At 41.3% G+C, this 15,927-nt stretch overlaps 1 protein-coding gene across 3 annotated transcripts in view; it reads right to left on the bottom strand.

Moving 5' to 3' along the window:
* BTBD9 (BTB domain containing 9) overlaps positions 1-15,927 on the bottom strand; it is a 449,433-nt gene that overhangs the window by 152,823 nt on the left and 280,683 nt on the right. For all 3 annotated transcript variants that reach the window (XM_008262867.5, XM_017345091.4, XM_089333970.1), the window contains one exon: positions 14,038-14,147. In XM_008262867.5, coding sequence (XP_008261089.1) covers positions 14,038-14,147 — 110 coding nt within the window. The remainder of the gene's footprint in view (positions 1-14,037; positions 14,148-15,927) is intronic.

Below are 15,927 nucleotides of genomic sequence, written 5' to 3'. Positions count from 1 at the left end.
GCCACAGCAGAGAGCTGGACTGGAAGAGGAGCAACCGGGACAGAATCCAGCGCCCCGACTGGGACTAGAACCCAGTGCGTCGGCGCCGCAGGCAGAGGATTAGCCTATTGAGCCGTGGCGCTGGCCCCCATTCTACTTTCTAACTGGTTATTGCAAGTATTTGAGAAAACTATTGATTTTTAAATACATTGGTTACCTTCTAATAATTTGTAATAGTTCATTTCCTTCAGTGCATTATTACATCTGCAAACGATCTTATTTGGTCCCTTTTCTTCACTATTTTATTATACCTATACCTGTTCTCCACCCTCAGGACAGCCAGTCCCCACTGCTCTCTGCAGACTGATATCCAGAGCACTGTTCAATACCTAGCTTCGTGGGTCTGCACCTTGAACCATCAGACAGGGCCCTGCACTCAGATGAGTCCTATAATTAGTTTAGTGTCCCACTGTCTCTCCTTTAAAATTCTTAATAGCTAGTTTTTTGTTTGTTTGTTTGTTTTGTTTTTGTGGACAGGCAGAGTTAGACAGTGAGAAACAGAGAGAAAGGTCTTCCTTCCGTTGGTTCACTCCCCAAATGGCCGCTATAGCCGGCGCACTGCGCCAATCTGAAGCCAGGAGCCAGGTGCTTCCTTCTGGTCTCCACTACCCTCCCAGGCCACAGCAGAGAGCTGGACTGGAAGAAGAGCAACCGGGACAGAATCCAGCGCCCCAATAGGGACTAGAACTTGGGGTGCCGGCGCCGTAGGCAGAGGATTAGCCAAGTGAGCCATGGCGCCGGCCTAAAATTCTTAATAATCTTATCTTTGAAATTATTTTTTTAAAATGAGGTCCAAAGAAAATGGAGCAAGTTCATGAGTAGAGGAGATATAATGAGTACTTTTTAATTTTAGGCTGCATTGGAATGACTCTGATTAAACGTCATTGTTTATACAATGATTACAAAATTCTAAAAGATTGGAAACACCTATATGTCTAGCAAAGGAAATTGGTTAAGTACATTATGGCATCTCCATTCAATGGAGCATTACAAAAATGTAAACAAGAAGAAGAAAACTATATATATGTGTGTGTGTGTGTGTGTGTGTGTGTATATACATATATATGAGGAAAGAACTCTAAGAAACACTGTTAATTAAAAAATATGCAGGGGTTGGCACTGTGACATAGCGGGTAAAGCCACTGCCTGCAGTGCCAGCATCCCATGTGGACACCGATTTGAGTCCCAGCTGCTCCAGCTCTCTGCCATGGCCTGGGAAAGCAGTAGAAGATGCCCAAGTCCTTGGGCCCCTGCACCTGCATGGGAGACCTGGAAGAAGCTCCTGTTTCCTGGCTTCAGATCGGCACAGCTCTGGCTGTTGCAGCCATGAGGGAAGTGAATCAGCAGTTGGATCTCTCTCTCTGCCTGTGTTTCTCTGTGACTTTGGCTTTCAAATAAATAAAATAAATCTTAAAAAACTGCAGATACATGATACTTTATCAAAAGGGAAGAAATAAGAATAGGCATTTGTAACACCTACTCAATTACTAAATTTAAAAATTACCTACCAAGTTTTGAGATGAAGGTTAGGAATACTAGGTTACTATATTTCATTCCCTTGACCACAAGAATCTCTTTCATAGTCAGTGTCAAAGAACATTTTTGCCTATTTACAATCTGGCTATTCAAAAGTCCCAGTCTGACGCAGAACCACGATTTGTGAATTTGAGTTTGTCTCCCAGGGCTCAGGTGTTGGGAACTTGGTCCTCTGTGTGGCAATGTTAACAGATGGGGCCTACCTGGAGGACCTTAGGTCAGCCAGGGTGGGGTCATGGGGAGTCCTCAGAAGGGATTAAGGTACTTCTCATGGATTTCCTCAGTTACTTCTTGCAAAAGAGCTGTTATAAAAGGGGCAAGCCTGGCCCCTAGCCCTTGCTTTAGCCTGCTGTCCTGTGATGTGACTTTCACTCCTGTACAGTTCTATCGTCATGCATCTACCATTAGGCCCTGTCACCAGAGGTCAATGATGGGGTCACCCAATCTTGGACTTTCAGCATTTAGAACTGTGAATTAAAGAAATTTCTTTTCTTTATGGAGTAGCTTTGCCTCAGATGTTTCATTATAGTAATAAAAAATGGAGTACTATAGTAAGAAAGTTATATTGCCATAAAATATTCTATAAATATTCCAAAATGCCTCATTTAAGGACAAGTTGTATACATTTACTTTTACCTGGATGGGCACTTACACACACACACACACTGCTATATCTATAAATCCCTGCTACCATAAGGGGATATACAAAGGTACTTCAAAAAATCTGTGGATAGATGGCAAGAAAAGATGTTTATTTTGATGCAAAAAAATTTGAAACCCATGCGTTTTTTAATAATACATATTTTCCATAAACTTTCTTAAGTCTCCTTGTATAAGTAGAGTCCAGAAAACTTGATCTTGTAAAATGCAGAAGTAAATGTTAAGAGAGCAATAAAAACTTTTCACAGGGAATCCTTACTACAAAAAAAGTGCAAAGGATAATGGAAGGATACACATGTACACAACCAGCCACACATACCAAGCAGAATGCTAAACAACTGTGAGGAAGGCATTTTCTAACCACTCCCACAGCCCCATCCCCCACCTGTGTGAGGCATGGGCTCAGCAGGGTGCAAGGCGAATGCACACACTGTATTAACTCAGGATGCGTACTACAACATATTTACTTTACTTGAATTTCTACAACACTCTAAGATCTTGTAAGAAAATCATGTTTTACATTCTCTTGGGGGAAAGTGCAAGACACGGATAACTACAGTGCCTACCCCAACCTTCCCCCCACCCCATCCTCAGGCAGGTGCAAGGCGGTCTCCTAGAGGGGCTCTGGCTGCTGAGTGGGTCAGAGACAAGCCCTTACACATGTAAACTGCTTCGTGAGAGTCCTTCCTGAGCTTCCACACTTACCCTGTTAAAGACTGGCCCAGTTCTTGCCCTTTATAGAAAGGTCTTCCCTGAAACCATTTCCCCTGCTCAGAGGACCAAGCCTGTGCAGCGTTCCTATGAGCCCTCCCAATACATGGCTCACCTCACTGTGTTGTCACCTAGTTAAGTCTTTCTCCTCTATCAGCTCATATGAGCCAACAAGACATAGACTACACCTGTGTATTTTCTCTGCCTTACGTGGCAGCCTCTTAACACACGTCTGCTGAATGCCAAGTAATTTACAGTATGAAAGGAAGTTGAGTTTCCCTGACAGTTAGAACCAAGCTTACTACATGGTCAGAGAACTAATCTGGGAAGAGTGGCCTCATAATCTGTCTAGCCCAGACCCACTAGTGCCATCTTAGGAAACTGCAGGAAGGCCTCACAGCCCCTCTGGCAAGCCGGGAAGGCCGCTGCTTTGCCACATTCCAACAACTTCATACACTAATGAACTCCCCACTCTCAAATCTCTGCTTCTGCTCCAGAGGACACTTATTGTCCTAAACACAGTTGTACAGCACCAAAGTTATATTATGTCCTGGGTTCAGCAGATGTCAAAAGCCCTTCACAGCACAGGTTTCCAACTCTACCTTTCCAGGAATTTTCCAGCATCCTAAACATACAGCTACAATCCCAAAGTACTTTCCGACAACAGTAGCAACCACAGACCACCCTATTTTTATTTCTGCCTTTCATTCTTCCAAGGGAAACAAGTGTCATGTATTTTTGTTGCTGTGTATGTAAACCAGCACTTTTGTAGTGCTCTGTAATATTTGCTGACTTATTTTTACTTTTTGGGAGGTAATGAGACAAACAGAAAGAGAAAGAAGGCATTCTCATCTGCTGGTTTACTCCCCAAATTCCCACAATGGCCGGAGCTGGGCCAGACTGAAGCCAGGAATTGAGAAATCAATCCACATATCTCTTGTGGGTGGCAGGGACCCAACTATTTGGTCCATCACTTGCTGCCTCCCAGGATGCACATCAGCAAGAAGCTAGAATCAGGAGCAGAGCCAGCACTCAAATCGAGGCACTCCACAGGATGTGAGCGTCTTAACCGGTAGGTTAAATGCTTACCCCATGTATTTACTAAATTCTTCAAGCCTGAGCCCAAAACACCATTCTTCATGAAGCCTCCTGTTACTAGACAAGAAAGTATGATGAGTTCCTTAACAGTCCAAGCTTTCCCTGCAAGCTGTGCCCTTGTCGGTTCTCCACGCCACGTATTTCCATGCCTTGCCAACATGCTTGAATCAGGTGGTGAGCTGCTTCCTGTGGGTCGGAGTCCCTTTACAATGCTCGCCTTTATGCCAGCATTTGTCTGCTTTCAGCTCCGTTCCTTCCTTGCTGTACACTGTATCTCAGGATAAACCTTTGTGAACAGCAGTTCCCAGACTCCCTTTACCAGTCTGGCTTTTGGTTCTGCCAACAGAAGAAATGGTGGGAGATTGCAAGACGGGAGGAAGGACGAAAGCATGTCCTTGTCTACCTGCTTCCAGTGGCAATCGAGGTAGCAGCGAGTGAATAAGGGCTCCAGTGTTCCTGCCCAGGCAGCACCCTTGCAGAGGTGGTGGCAGGAGTGAGTGTTGAGACCTCCTGTGCCTGTGCTGCCTATTTGGTTGCCATAGATCAGTTACTAGCACAGATAACACATAATGGCCTAAAGCTGATAATAGGTTCTTCCATTTCTTTAAAATGGTTAAAGAATCCTGAGTTTTGATCCTGAAACTCCATGCTCTAGTCACTATCACTTAAGCAGACAGGAAGAGCCAAAGATAAGGCTGGAAAGGGACTTATGAGAGCTTACATTTTCCAGAAGAACCTGGAAAACTTGAGAAGGGAAACCAGCCTCCTGTAACGCAGAATGCCATACTCCAACACCACTGTAAAGTGTTTACTGCTCCCTCATGTCTCACTAAAGTATATTCTCTATTCATCTAGAAGACTCATGAGAAGAGAAAAGCAATTTAAAAGAGGCAAAATAAATGCAAATGGCCCTTAAACATAGGAAAGATGCTCAATTTCTCTCATAAGAGAAATGCAGTTAAAACTGCACTGAGATACCATTTCTCAGCTATCAAACTGGCAGAAGTCCTGTACTCTGACAATATGTTCCTTGGCAAAGCTCAGTCCAGTCTTATCACGCAATTCCAGTGAAAAATTTTACATAGTATAATGCCCATGAAGGTTAATTTGGCAAAATTGTATATATATTTACCTTTGATCAAGCAATCCTTCTAGGAAGCTACCCCAAAGATATATTGGCAAAACTAGGAAAAGACTTATGGCACAAGGAAATAGCACTATCTGTAGTAGCAGAAGTTGCAAAGAGCCCAAATGGTTCATTAATAGAGAACTAGTTGAATAAACTATGGGGTTAGCTACACTAATTAGTACCATTTAGTTATAAAAAGGAATGAATAATATCTTCTATATAGCCAACTCCAGGATAAATGTTATGCACAGAAAAAGCAAGGTGAAGAAAAACTGTGTACAATGGATAGCATTCTAACAATGACTTGAGAAAGAGAGGATTTAAAATGTAAATATAACACACACACACACATATATATACATACATATATATATTCCTCCCCATTTTAAAAATGGAATAATAATCACAAAAAACTAAAAAGGGAAATAGAGAATACTTATAGGAGTAGAAAGGACAGAGATAAAAGCTTGATTTCTCTGAATACAGCTTGCTTGTAGACTGCGTTTTGGAATCATGTAAATATTTCACATGGTTATAAAATAAACAAGAATCTTTAAAAAATTATTTACTTATTTGGAAGGAGGAGAGACGGAGAGGGCTGGAAAGAGAGGGTGGGAGGGGGAGGGGGAGGATGAGAGAGAGAACAAGAGCGCTCTCTCCTAGCCCCTGATTTGACTTCACATGCCCAAAATGGACAAGGCTGGGCCAGGCTGAAGTCAGGCATAAAGAACTCAATCCTGGTCTCCCACATGGGCGGCAAGAATCCAATTACTCAAGTCTTCACCTGCTGCCTCCTGAGTTCTATACTAGCAGAAAGTTGGACAAAGCTTGTTATTAAACCCAGGGACTCTGATAAAGGTCACAGGTGTCTTAACTGCTAGGCTAAACACCCAAGCCCCAAACAAAAAAATCCATTAAAGCCATTACTAAATATTGAAAGAAGAATGTAATGGACAAATCTTGCTATATACTGAAATGGTGGCATAACTACATAAAATTTTTTCAAATAACTTTAAAATATAGTCATTTTACTGTACCTCTTCAGTTGGAAATACCTTAAGGACCGCAAAATGTAAAAATATTAAATTATTTTTAGTATTCATAAAGTTCATGAAATTACTGGTACTTTCATTCTAATAGTATTTTGTATGTAGAGGGGACAAAACAAATGAATTATTGTGCTATGTCATTGGTAACCAAGATTTTCAGTATGGAAAAAAGGAGATCAAAGAGAGATTGAAAGGCTCCCCCAAAACCATGTAGTATTGAATTTGAAGTGCTGACATACCCTCATGATATATTTTCTCTGTTAAATATGTGACATAAGTATATGTGCATATATTTCCTGTTCCCGTTATTGAAAGGCCTAGAAATGGTGACAAACGCAGGCGCAAGGATCATTTATAGCACACCACTCTGAGGTTTCCAAATGTCATTTCCCACTAAACAGAAACAGGGTTTCTTGAAGAAATGGCCGATTCCAGATCAAGGGCAGGGAATGTACAGAAACAACCTGGTAAATCTTGTCATGTCAGAAATCAAACCACCAATGAGGATGACTAAAGTCATGTCAAAAGGATTCAAGAACCATTTTGAGGAGACAAAAGATGGGGTAATTTAAATACCAACAATAAAAAATGGTAAATGATTAAAAGATACCAAGTACTCTAATCCTATAAAGTTTAAGTGACATGTACCTACTCCCTCCTAAAAATCTCTACAAATAAACCTCACTAGTCATCTTCCGAGGATGCTGAGAAAGCACTTCTTTGTTTTGAAAACTGGCAAATAAAGGGAAAGAATGTAGGATTTACCCTTCTTTGTCTGGGAAAACTGCATCTCAAGATTGAGTGTTGAGGGAAATTTTCTTTCTAGCTAAAATATAAAAAAAGAATGACAAAATTACAATGTAACTATTTTGCAATCCAAATAATGCAATAATGGACCTGGGAAATGGTGATCAATGGGTGGGAACATCCAAATGAGAAAGACAACCGGAGATTTGCTTGCTTCTTGACAAGCAGAACACTACCTATGGCGCATTATAACCAAAAATAACAGTTAAATCTGATTAAACCTCTATCTAACTACCAAGAAATGCAACAACGAACAGAAAAAACAAACCTTGGGAACTTAATGACCAAATTTTAGGCTGTTAGAAACTCTACAGGACAAAAGCCTAGTTTCTTCAACAAATAAACTGCAACTGGAGGCAGAAAAAAAAAAAAAAACAGAAATAGATAAACAGAAGGGAACCTATAGATTTAAAGAGATTTGAGAGCTAGTTCTGTGATATGGGCCTTATCTGAATTTTGATTCAAACAACCTATTAAAATATACAATTTCACTGCAGAATTTGAAGCAACTAGGGGACTGTAAACATTAATTGGACATTTAATATTCTTAGGAATTACTGTTCAATTTTGGGATATTATAATAGTACGAGGGCACTTAAAAATGTTCACAGGAAAGTGAAATTAAAATTATTTTGGTGACATTTTTCAAAAGAAGAAATCCAAATGGCCAACAGACACATGAAAAAATGTTCAGGATCAATAGCTATCAGGAAAATGTAGATCAAAACCACAATGAGGTTTCACCTCACCCCAGTTAGATGGCTTTAGTATAGAAATCAACAAACAACAAATGCTGGCGAGGATGTGGGGAAAAAGGTACCCTAATCCACTGTTGATGGGAATGTAAAGTGGTACAGCCACTATGGAAGACAGTGTGGAGATACCTTAGAAATCTGAATATAGACTTACCTTATGACACAGCCATGCCACTCCTGGGAATTTACCCAAGGCAAATGAAATCAGTAAACAAAAGAGTTATCTGCACCTCCATGTTTATTGCAGCTCAATTCACAATAGCTAAGACGTGGAATCAACCTAAATGCCCATCAATTTTGAAGACTGGATAAAGAAATTATGGGATATGTACACTATGGAATACTATACAGTGGTAAAAAAAAATCCGGTCATTTGCAACAAAATGAATTAATCTGGAAAACATCATACTCAGTGAAATAAGCCAGTACCAAAGGGACAAAAACCATATGTTTGGGGCCGGTGCTGTGGCATAGCGGGTAAAGCCAACACTGGTTCGAGTCCTGGCTGCTCCACTTCCGATCGGCTCTCTGTTATGGCCTGGGAAAGCAGTAGAAGATGGCCCAAATCCCTGGGCCCCTACACCCACGTGGGAGATTCGGAAGAAGCTCCTGGCTTCAGATCGGCAGCTCCGGCCATTGCGGCTATCTGGGGAGTAAACCAGCAGATGGAAGACCTCTCTCTCTTTCTCTCTGCCGCTCCTTCTCTGTGTAACTCTGATTTTCAAGTAAATAAATTAAAAAAAAAAAAAATCTGTTCTCCTGATCTTTAAGAACTAATAGAGCACTTAAAACTAAATCTGTAGAAGTGAAAGCCCCTGTCTTGATTGTCGAGAAAAATGCTTTTTTTTTGTTTTTTTCCCTTCATACTATATGTTGAACTCTTTATTTAACATAGAGTTAATGGTATATGTATAAAGTTAACTGAAAATACATCTCAGTAAAAAATGAGAGGGAGGAGGAAGTTTGTAACTGTAAAGCCATATAGTCCTGCATACATTCCTAAGGACTTACTACTAAGGGTACAGTTTATTTATTTATTCATTTTTTAGAAAAGTTTTATTTAATAAATATAAATTTCAAAAGTACAACTTTTGGATTATAGTGGTTTTTCCCCACATAACCACATAACCACCCTCCCATCCACAAACCATCCCAATCTCCTATTCCCTCTCCCATCCCATTCTTCATTAAGATTCATTTTTAATTATCTATATATATATATATATAGAACAACTTAGTATATACTAAGTAAAGATTTCAATGTATTGCACCCATACAGACACACAAAGAATAAAATACTGTTATAAGACTAGTTTTATCATTAATTCTCATAGTACAACACATTAAGGACAGAGATCCTACATGGGGAATAAGTGCACAGTGACTCCTGTTGTTGATTTAACAATTGACACTCTTATTTATGACGTCAGTGAGCTTGTCATGAGCTGCCAAGGCTATGGAAGCCTTTTGAGTCTACAAACTCTGACATTATTTAGACAGGGCCATAATCAAAGTGGAAGTTCTCTCCTCCCTTCAGAGAAAGGTATCTCCTCTTTTGATGGCCCCTTCTTTCCACTGGGATCTTACTCACAGAGATCTTTCATATAGGTCATTTTTTTGCCACAGTGTCTTAGCTTTCCATGCCTGAGAAACTATTATGGGCTTTTTAGCCAGATCCGAATGCCTTAAGGGCTGACTCTGAGGCCAGAGTGCTGTTTAGGGCATTTGTCATTCTGTGAGTCTGCTGTGTATCCCACTTCCTAAGGGTACAGTTTAAAAACTTGTCATGGGGCTCCAAATCCCATTAAGCTTACTGGTAAAAATGCCATCTTAATTGTTAAAGTGAACATATTAAGTGTTAATGTGAATATATAGATAAGATTAAGTGTTAAAGTGATCAAATAAAAAGGATTGAGTGTTAAAGTGATCATATAAATAGGATCAAGTGCCTAGTAATAATAATAGAATTAAAAAGGAGAGAATTTTCTAATATGGGAAGCAGTCTACACAACAGACTTATAGAATCACTTTGAGAACCACTCTGACCTCAGAATCAGCCCTTAAGGCTTCCTGGTCTGGCTGAAAAGCCTGTGAGAACATTTCAGGCATGGAAAGTCAAGACACTGTGACAAAAAATGTTCTACATGAAGGATCTCTGTGAGACCCCAGCTGAAAGAAGTGGCCATCAAAGAAGGATGTGCTTTTCTCTGAGAGGAGGAGAGAACTTCCACTTTGCTTATGGTCTTGTCTAAATACTGATGGAGTTTATGGATTCAAAAGGCTTCCATAGCCTAGGTAGCTCATGTCAAGAGCCTCAGGTAGTCACTGACATCATACATAAGAGTGTTCATTGTTAAATTAACAACAGGAGTCACTGTGCACTAACTCCCCATGCAGGACCTCTGTCTTCAATGAGTTATACTATGAGAATTAACTGTAAAACTAGTTCTCAGTTTGTGTGTGCACGCACAAATTGTTGAAATCTTTACTTAGTATAGAGTTGGTCTTCTGTGTACAAAGTTAATTGAAAATGAATCTTAATGGAGAATGGCACTGGTAAGGGGAGAGGGAGGAGGAGCTGGAAGTGTGAGTTGAAGAGTGGGTATGGTGGGAAGAATAACTATATTCCTAAAGTTGTACTTTTGAAATTTGTATTCTTTAAAAAAAATTTTTAAATTACTTTGGTACAAAAATTTTTTGAAACAAATGCATAGCTTTTTTCTTTTATAATATGCATTTCCTATGACCCTTTATAAGACCCCTTATATTGTGGTTACAGCTACAGAAAAGAGGTCTTACTTGTACAGAAACATAATATGTGGATGATAAAATTTCTGTGATTGGCATCAAAACACTCTAATGGGGAGGAAGTAGGTCACATATAGATAAAACTAGGCTGTCTGTGAGTTGATAATTCTTTAAGTTGGAGGATGGGTACCCTTTTCTCTACATGAATAACTAGTAGGGCATTCAAAGAAGTAGATTTAAACACAAGATTAAATGAAAAGGAAGATTTGGCAATTATTATGAAAAAGCAGAAGAACTTGGCAAATGCTGTGCACAGGTCATAAAGTGAAGTGCCAAGGCAAACACACACAATTCTTTGGGAGGTTGACTGCTTATAAAATAGCAGTCACATCTGTTCTAACCACCCTTTCCACACCTCACTTGTAAGTCAGGTTAAAGTTTCCTATAAATGCCTCCTGACAGAGGAGACAGTCATGACAGGCCAGCTCTCCCAGCACAGAGTACATCCTAGCAAGTCCAGAAGCAACCAGCTGTGGATATGGCAGAAAAGGTGGGAGAGGTGCCCAGCTCTGGGCAGTGTGGTAGAGCTGGGGCCCACTCTCAGAGAAGTTCAAATCTAGAGAACTTGAAAGTCTTGCCATGAATCTGTGCAAGTGAAGCATCATGAGGAATGACGTGCTCTCGTCAAAAATGGAGAAGAGCAGTGGATATTTGGCTTCGAGGTTAAGAAGCCTGCATCCCACATTGGAGTACCAAGGTTCCATATGTAGCCCTGGCTCCTAACTCCAGCTTCCTGCTTATGCTGAGCTTGGGAGGTACAGCGATGGCTTAAGTAACTGGGTTCCTGCCACTCCCATGGGAAACCTACAATAAGTTCTTGGCTCCCAGAGTCAGGCTGGCCCAGCCCTGGCCAATGCAGACATCTGGGGACAGGAGAGTTCTTCCTGCCCTTCCCCCCACTCCCATCTCTGTCTCATGCTGCCTCTGCAATAGTTTTATTTTTTAAGAAGAAAGAAGTCCTCTGGTGGGAAAATAACACTCAAATATTATATAGGTTATTTATGTTATTTTCCTGGCATTATTATAGATTTTAAGTAATAACATTAAATTCTGATTTTCAAAAAATATAAATGTTTCAAAAATCATTTTAAGGCCTATAGAATAATAACCAGAGTGACCTGAACTGTGAAAGGAATAAGAATTGTGAAAAAAAGAAGTTCTGAACCTAGAAATACAAAAGTAGGTTTCAATACTCTACTATTCATGGTGATATTATCTTACTCTCTCATTTTTCTCTCACAAAAATCTGGAGTTTTCATCTGTTGTTCTCAGGAGAGGAATATATATTTTCACTGCATCCAGGAAGGAGCAAGAATTAAGCGCCTACAATTTTGAAATAAACTTAGGAGATTCTGTGTCCCCACTAGAGGGTCACTCCCCTCTGGGAGGTCCCTAGGAGGGCAGCCAGCTAAACACACCTGAGATAATCAAGATGGAAAGGTGGATGTTGCCATCTCAAATGCCTCTGTAAGCCAAACAGAAGACAGGAAACCCCCCTGAAGGCCCTTGGGACGCAGACCACCTCCCTGCCTGGGGCAGCTCTGAACTGTGAAGACGGTCTGGAGGGAGGCTGGAAGGGATCCCACCACAGGCAGACACACATCTGCCCACTTGCACCACTGCTCCCACAATGCTGAGGGACAATGACAGGCAGGTGACAGCAGTGCTCTCTGAAGTCAAACTTGTGAGTATCAGAGAAAAGGGCCTGAAGAAGAGCGGCTGACCAGACAACCAGAACGACCTCCCCATCTCTGCAATCTCCTTCCGTTCCCTGACATGCCTGAGACTACCATGGCTTCCGATAATGCTGACTACTTCAGTTTGGACAAAACATGCAGGCCAATAACAGCATCCCTCATTACAACTGATCCTAAGCTGCAATCTGATAATGGCCTCTCACACCAGAGAGGACTGTTTCTTTGATAATTACAGGGTCCACAAACCCGTTCTTCCTCCGATAAGGAAGAGGGCGCGAGTTCAGCAGATGGCGCCTTCTATGAGGCATGTTCAAATCTGCAGTGCATGGGGATGAAGTGAGCCACCAAACGCTACACATCTGTGGCTAGGAGGGATCCTAACTTCAGTCACACACACTGTGAGGCTTGTGGTAGGCAGCAGGTACAGAGTGTCCTCCCCCCAGCCCCCGTCACCACAATTCTATGCAGCCTACAGAATTAAAAGAAGACAGAAACAGGCAATGCTTCAAATTTGTTAACTTTTAAATTATTTGAAAGTCACAAAAACTATTAACATCTACATTTAACATTAAAAATGATATTCATAACAGTTAAAAACAAAATTATTTTAACTGAATTCCCAAAACTCTCTATACATTGAAGAAATTCCAACTCCTGCTACTTTATAATTATTACTCTCCAGAATTTCTATAACTAGAAGATTATGTTTAGGACATAGCAGGTGCTAGGAAAATTTACGCTATGGCCACTCATAGAACTAGTGAACATTTGCAAGTTACACTCATATTTCCTATTTTAGTCATTACCATGCTTTTAGGACACAGGTCAACATGAACAGGACTTGAGACGAACAGCAGAAACGAGTCCCTTTGTAAACACAGAGTTCTATTTTAGGTGCTGCAAAGCAGGGGCATTTCATGCTTCCACCTGCACCTGAACATATGGAGTCATTTTTCATAGGAAGCTACAGCAAAAGGAGAAACTAGAGGAGCTAATTGGTCTAACTATGATCTTTCCAGGAGGTAAGAAATAAACCAGTGTGCATGGGAAAGGCAGCAAGTCTGGAGGGGAAAAGCCATCCATGGTATCTTGAATGGCAAGACCTAGGATGGACTGTACACAATACCCAGTCTGAACCAAAAGCAAAACCAAAACCCAGCAGAAACCAACCATACAAACAACTAAACCAAGATGAGATCAGGCAGTATTTCTCACCCAGTAACTAGTCTCTGGCAATGACAACCAGTCACTCTGGTCTTATTTAAATTATGGGCAGGCACTTCCTTGAAGAGAACCTAGCTAAGCAGGGCAAATATGGACTGACACGTCCATGAAAAGAAGATACTCCCACAGCTAGTAACACCACAGCTAAGAAATCAAAGCCCAAAATACCTGCCTAGGCTTGGAAAGTGTGAGTGTCTGATCAATGTTATACAGGCGTCCTCCCCAATCTCACCGACCATTAAATACAGAACAGCCTTTGGGATGAAAGCATTCCCTACACAGCAAATCTCAAGGAATCATCAAAATATAACTACTAGTACATCAATTATATTCTTTTAAGTTTACTGGAATTATTATCTTAACAGCTTCTAAAAATGCTATCCATCCCCTTTGTAACTCAGTCAATAAATCATTCAGACAATTGAAGTCCTTAATGGGAGCTGATTAAGATCAATTAAAGGGGTAATAGAATCTGAAGACAAAATATCTAAGTGTATACACAAAAATATAATTGTAATACTCACCTATCAGCCCCTTCTCCAGAGTGAAGGTTTTGTTTGTAAACATGCATTCAAAAGCCACAATGTGAAAAATCTTGTTCACTGTATTGTGAGTCCCAACTATTCGAATATACCTGAGGGTGAAAAGAAAAGAAAGTCTGTTGGAAATGAGCTTCTACCACAATGAATCCAAGGATGACAGAAAAAGGTACAATATTTAATCATACAGTATGCCAGGATGTAGACTAATGGAGACTTCAAATGTGACTTCAGACCCTGTGTCTGCTCCTTTTGCTTAGCTCCAACTGAGCCTACATGATTACAGCAAAATTAGGGAGATGTCACTTCCCAGAGAATTAAATAGAACGGAGACCCGATTTACCTAGAAAATCTACCTAGATACTACCGAGTTCAATCCTTGAATGTCAGCAGAATTATATGAATACATTCACGAGACACAACTAACAACTGCTTTCACCTTATGGCTAGGAAGGCACCTGTGCACACGTGCATAAATACAGGCAAAATAAAATGATTTCTAATTCAATGAAAGATTTTATCCATTGGAGACAAATGCATGAAATCAATATTCCTTTCCAGTTTAAAAGAAAAAATCCACATAAACTACTGAAAGCCATTCACAGTTTGTTTTTTTTTTTTTTTTTTTTTACTTAATAGGGAAGTTAACCCTATATACTTACGCCAGCCCCCGACATGGCTGCGGGGAAGCCTTCTCCTGACCAGAGGAGGTACTCCACAGAGATGGCCCAGCCTGCCCTGCAGCCTCCCTCCTGGCCACAGGCATCCGGCATCTGCACACAGTGCACAGTTTCCAGGCAGGTCCTGAGCATCTTGGCCTGGTCACCCTCCCTGTCTCCCTGCAGGCTTCGTCTCCAACAAACAAGCATTAACCTTACAGTGACTTGCTCTCTTCCCTCTCCAAAGGGACCTGACAGTTCACAGGTTAATGAACAGACAAACTCACTCTTCTGTGTGGCACACAATTCCCCGGGGAACGTGCTACACACTGTCCTACTGGAATTCAAAGGAAGAACCAGGAAAAATTGCTGTATTAGCTGATAATACTATTCCAAATTGTGAACTATGCACTCTGAAGCAGGGGGCATATTACGTGAACAGATTCCAATTAGAATATGACAGATTGGGCAAGGTTTTAGTAATCTCCTCCCCTCTGCTGTGTAAAACAACCTCCAATTTCGATGATATAATTTTACTTCTGAGTTAATCGCTGCTCACTAACTCAGTAATTTCCTTCCATTTCTCATCACTCCAAGTTAACTGTACAATACAAATGCCGATTCTAAAAACTCACATTAAGGAGACTATATTTGGGGTTTTTATGTCAGAGGCTATTTCCCCGCTTGTTTCTTCAAGCCTGAATCTCAAGGCAATCCCTGTGCACCTCATTTAGCCATCTGCTCCTTGACGCAAGCTGATCGCTCATCTTCATAACCGACATCAATGCCATCTCCTGGTATTGAGAATCAGGACAGCTGCCACACTTACCAGAGCCCTCCAGGTAAGCAGGAGGTTGGCCCTGACCTCTTCAGCCCTCAAGGTAAAGAGAAGGTGCTGGTTTTACCAGGTTTGGGTGGGTGGGTTCATTTAAAATGGGTTCTTGGCCGGTGCCACGGCTCACTAGGCTAATCCTCCGCCTTGCGGCGCCGGCACACCAGGTTCTAGTCCCGGTCGGGGCACCAGATTCTGTCCCTCTTCCAGGCCAGCTCTCTGCTGTGGCCAGGGAGTGCAGCGGAGGATGGCCCAAGTCCTTGGGCCCTGCACCCCATGGGAGACCAGGATAAGTACCTGGCTCCTGCCATCAGATCAGCGCGGTGCGCCGGCCGCAGGGTGCTGGCCACGACTGGAGGGTGAACCAACGGCAAAGGAAGACCT

The sequence above is a fragment of the Oryctolagus cuniculus genome, chromosome 5 (genome assembly GCF_051225735.1).
Source record: "Oryctolagus cuniculus isolate XC-2025 breed Fujian yellow rabbit chromosome 5, ASM5122573v1, whole genome shotgun sequence".
Lineage (NCBI taxonomy): Eukaryota > Metazoa > Chordata > Mammalia > Lagomorpha > Leporidae > Oryctolagus > Oryctolagus cuniculus.
Note: the sequence above shows the minus strand (reverse complement) of the source record. Positions and strands in the feature narration are given on the sequence as shown.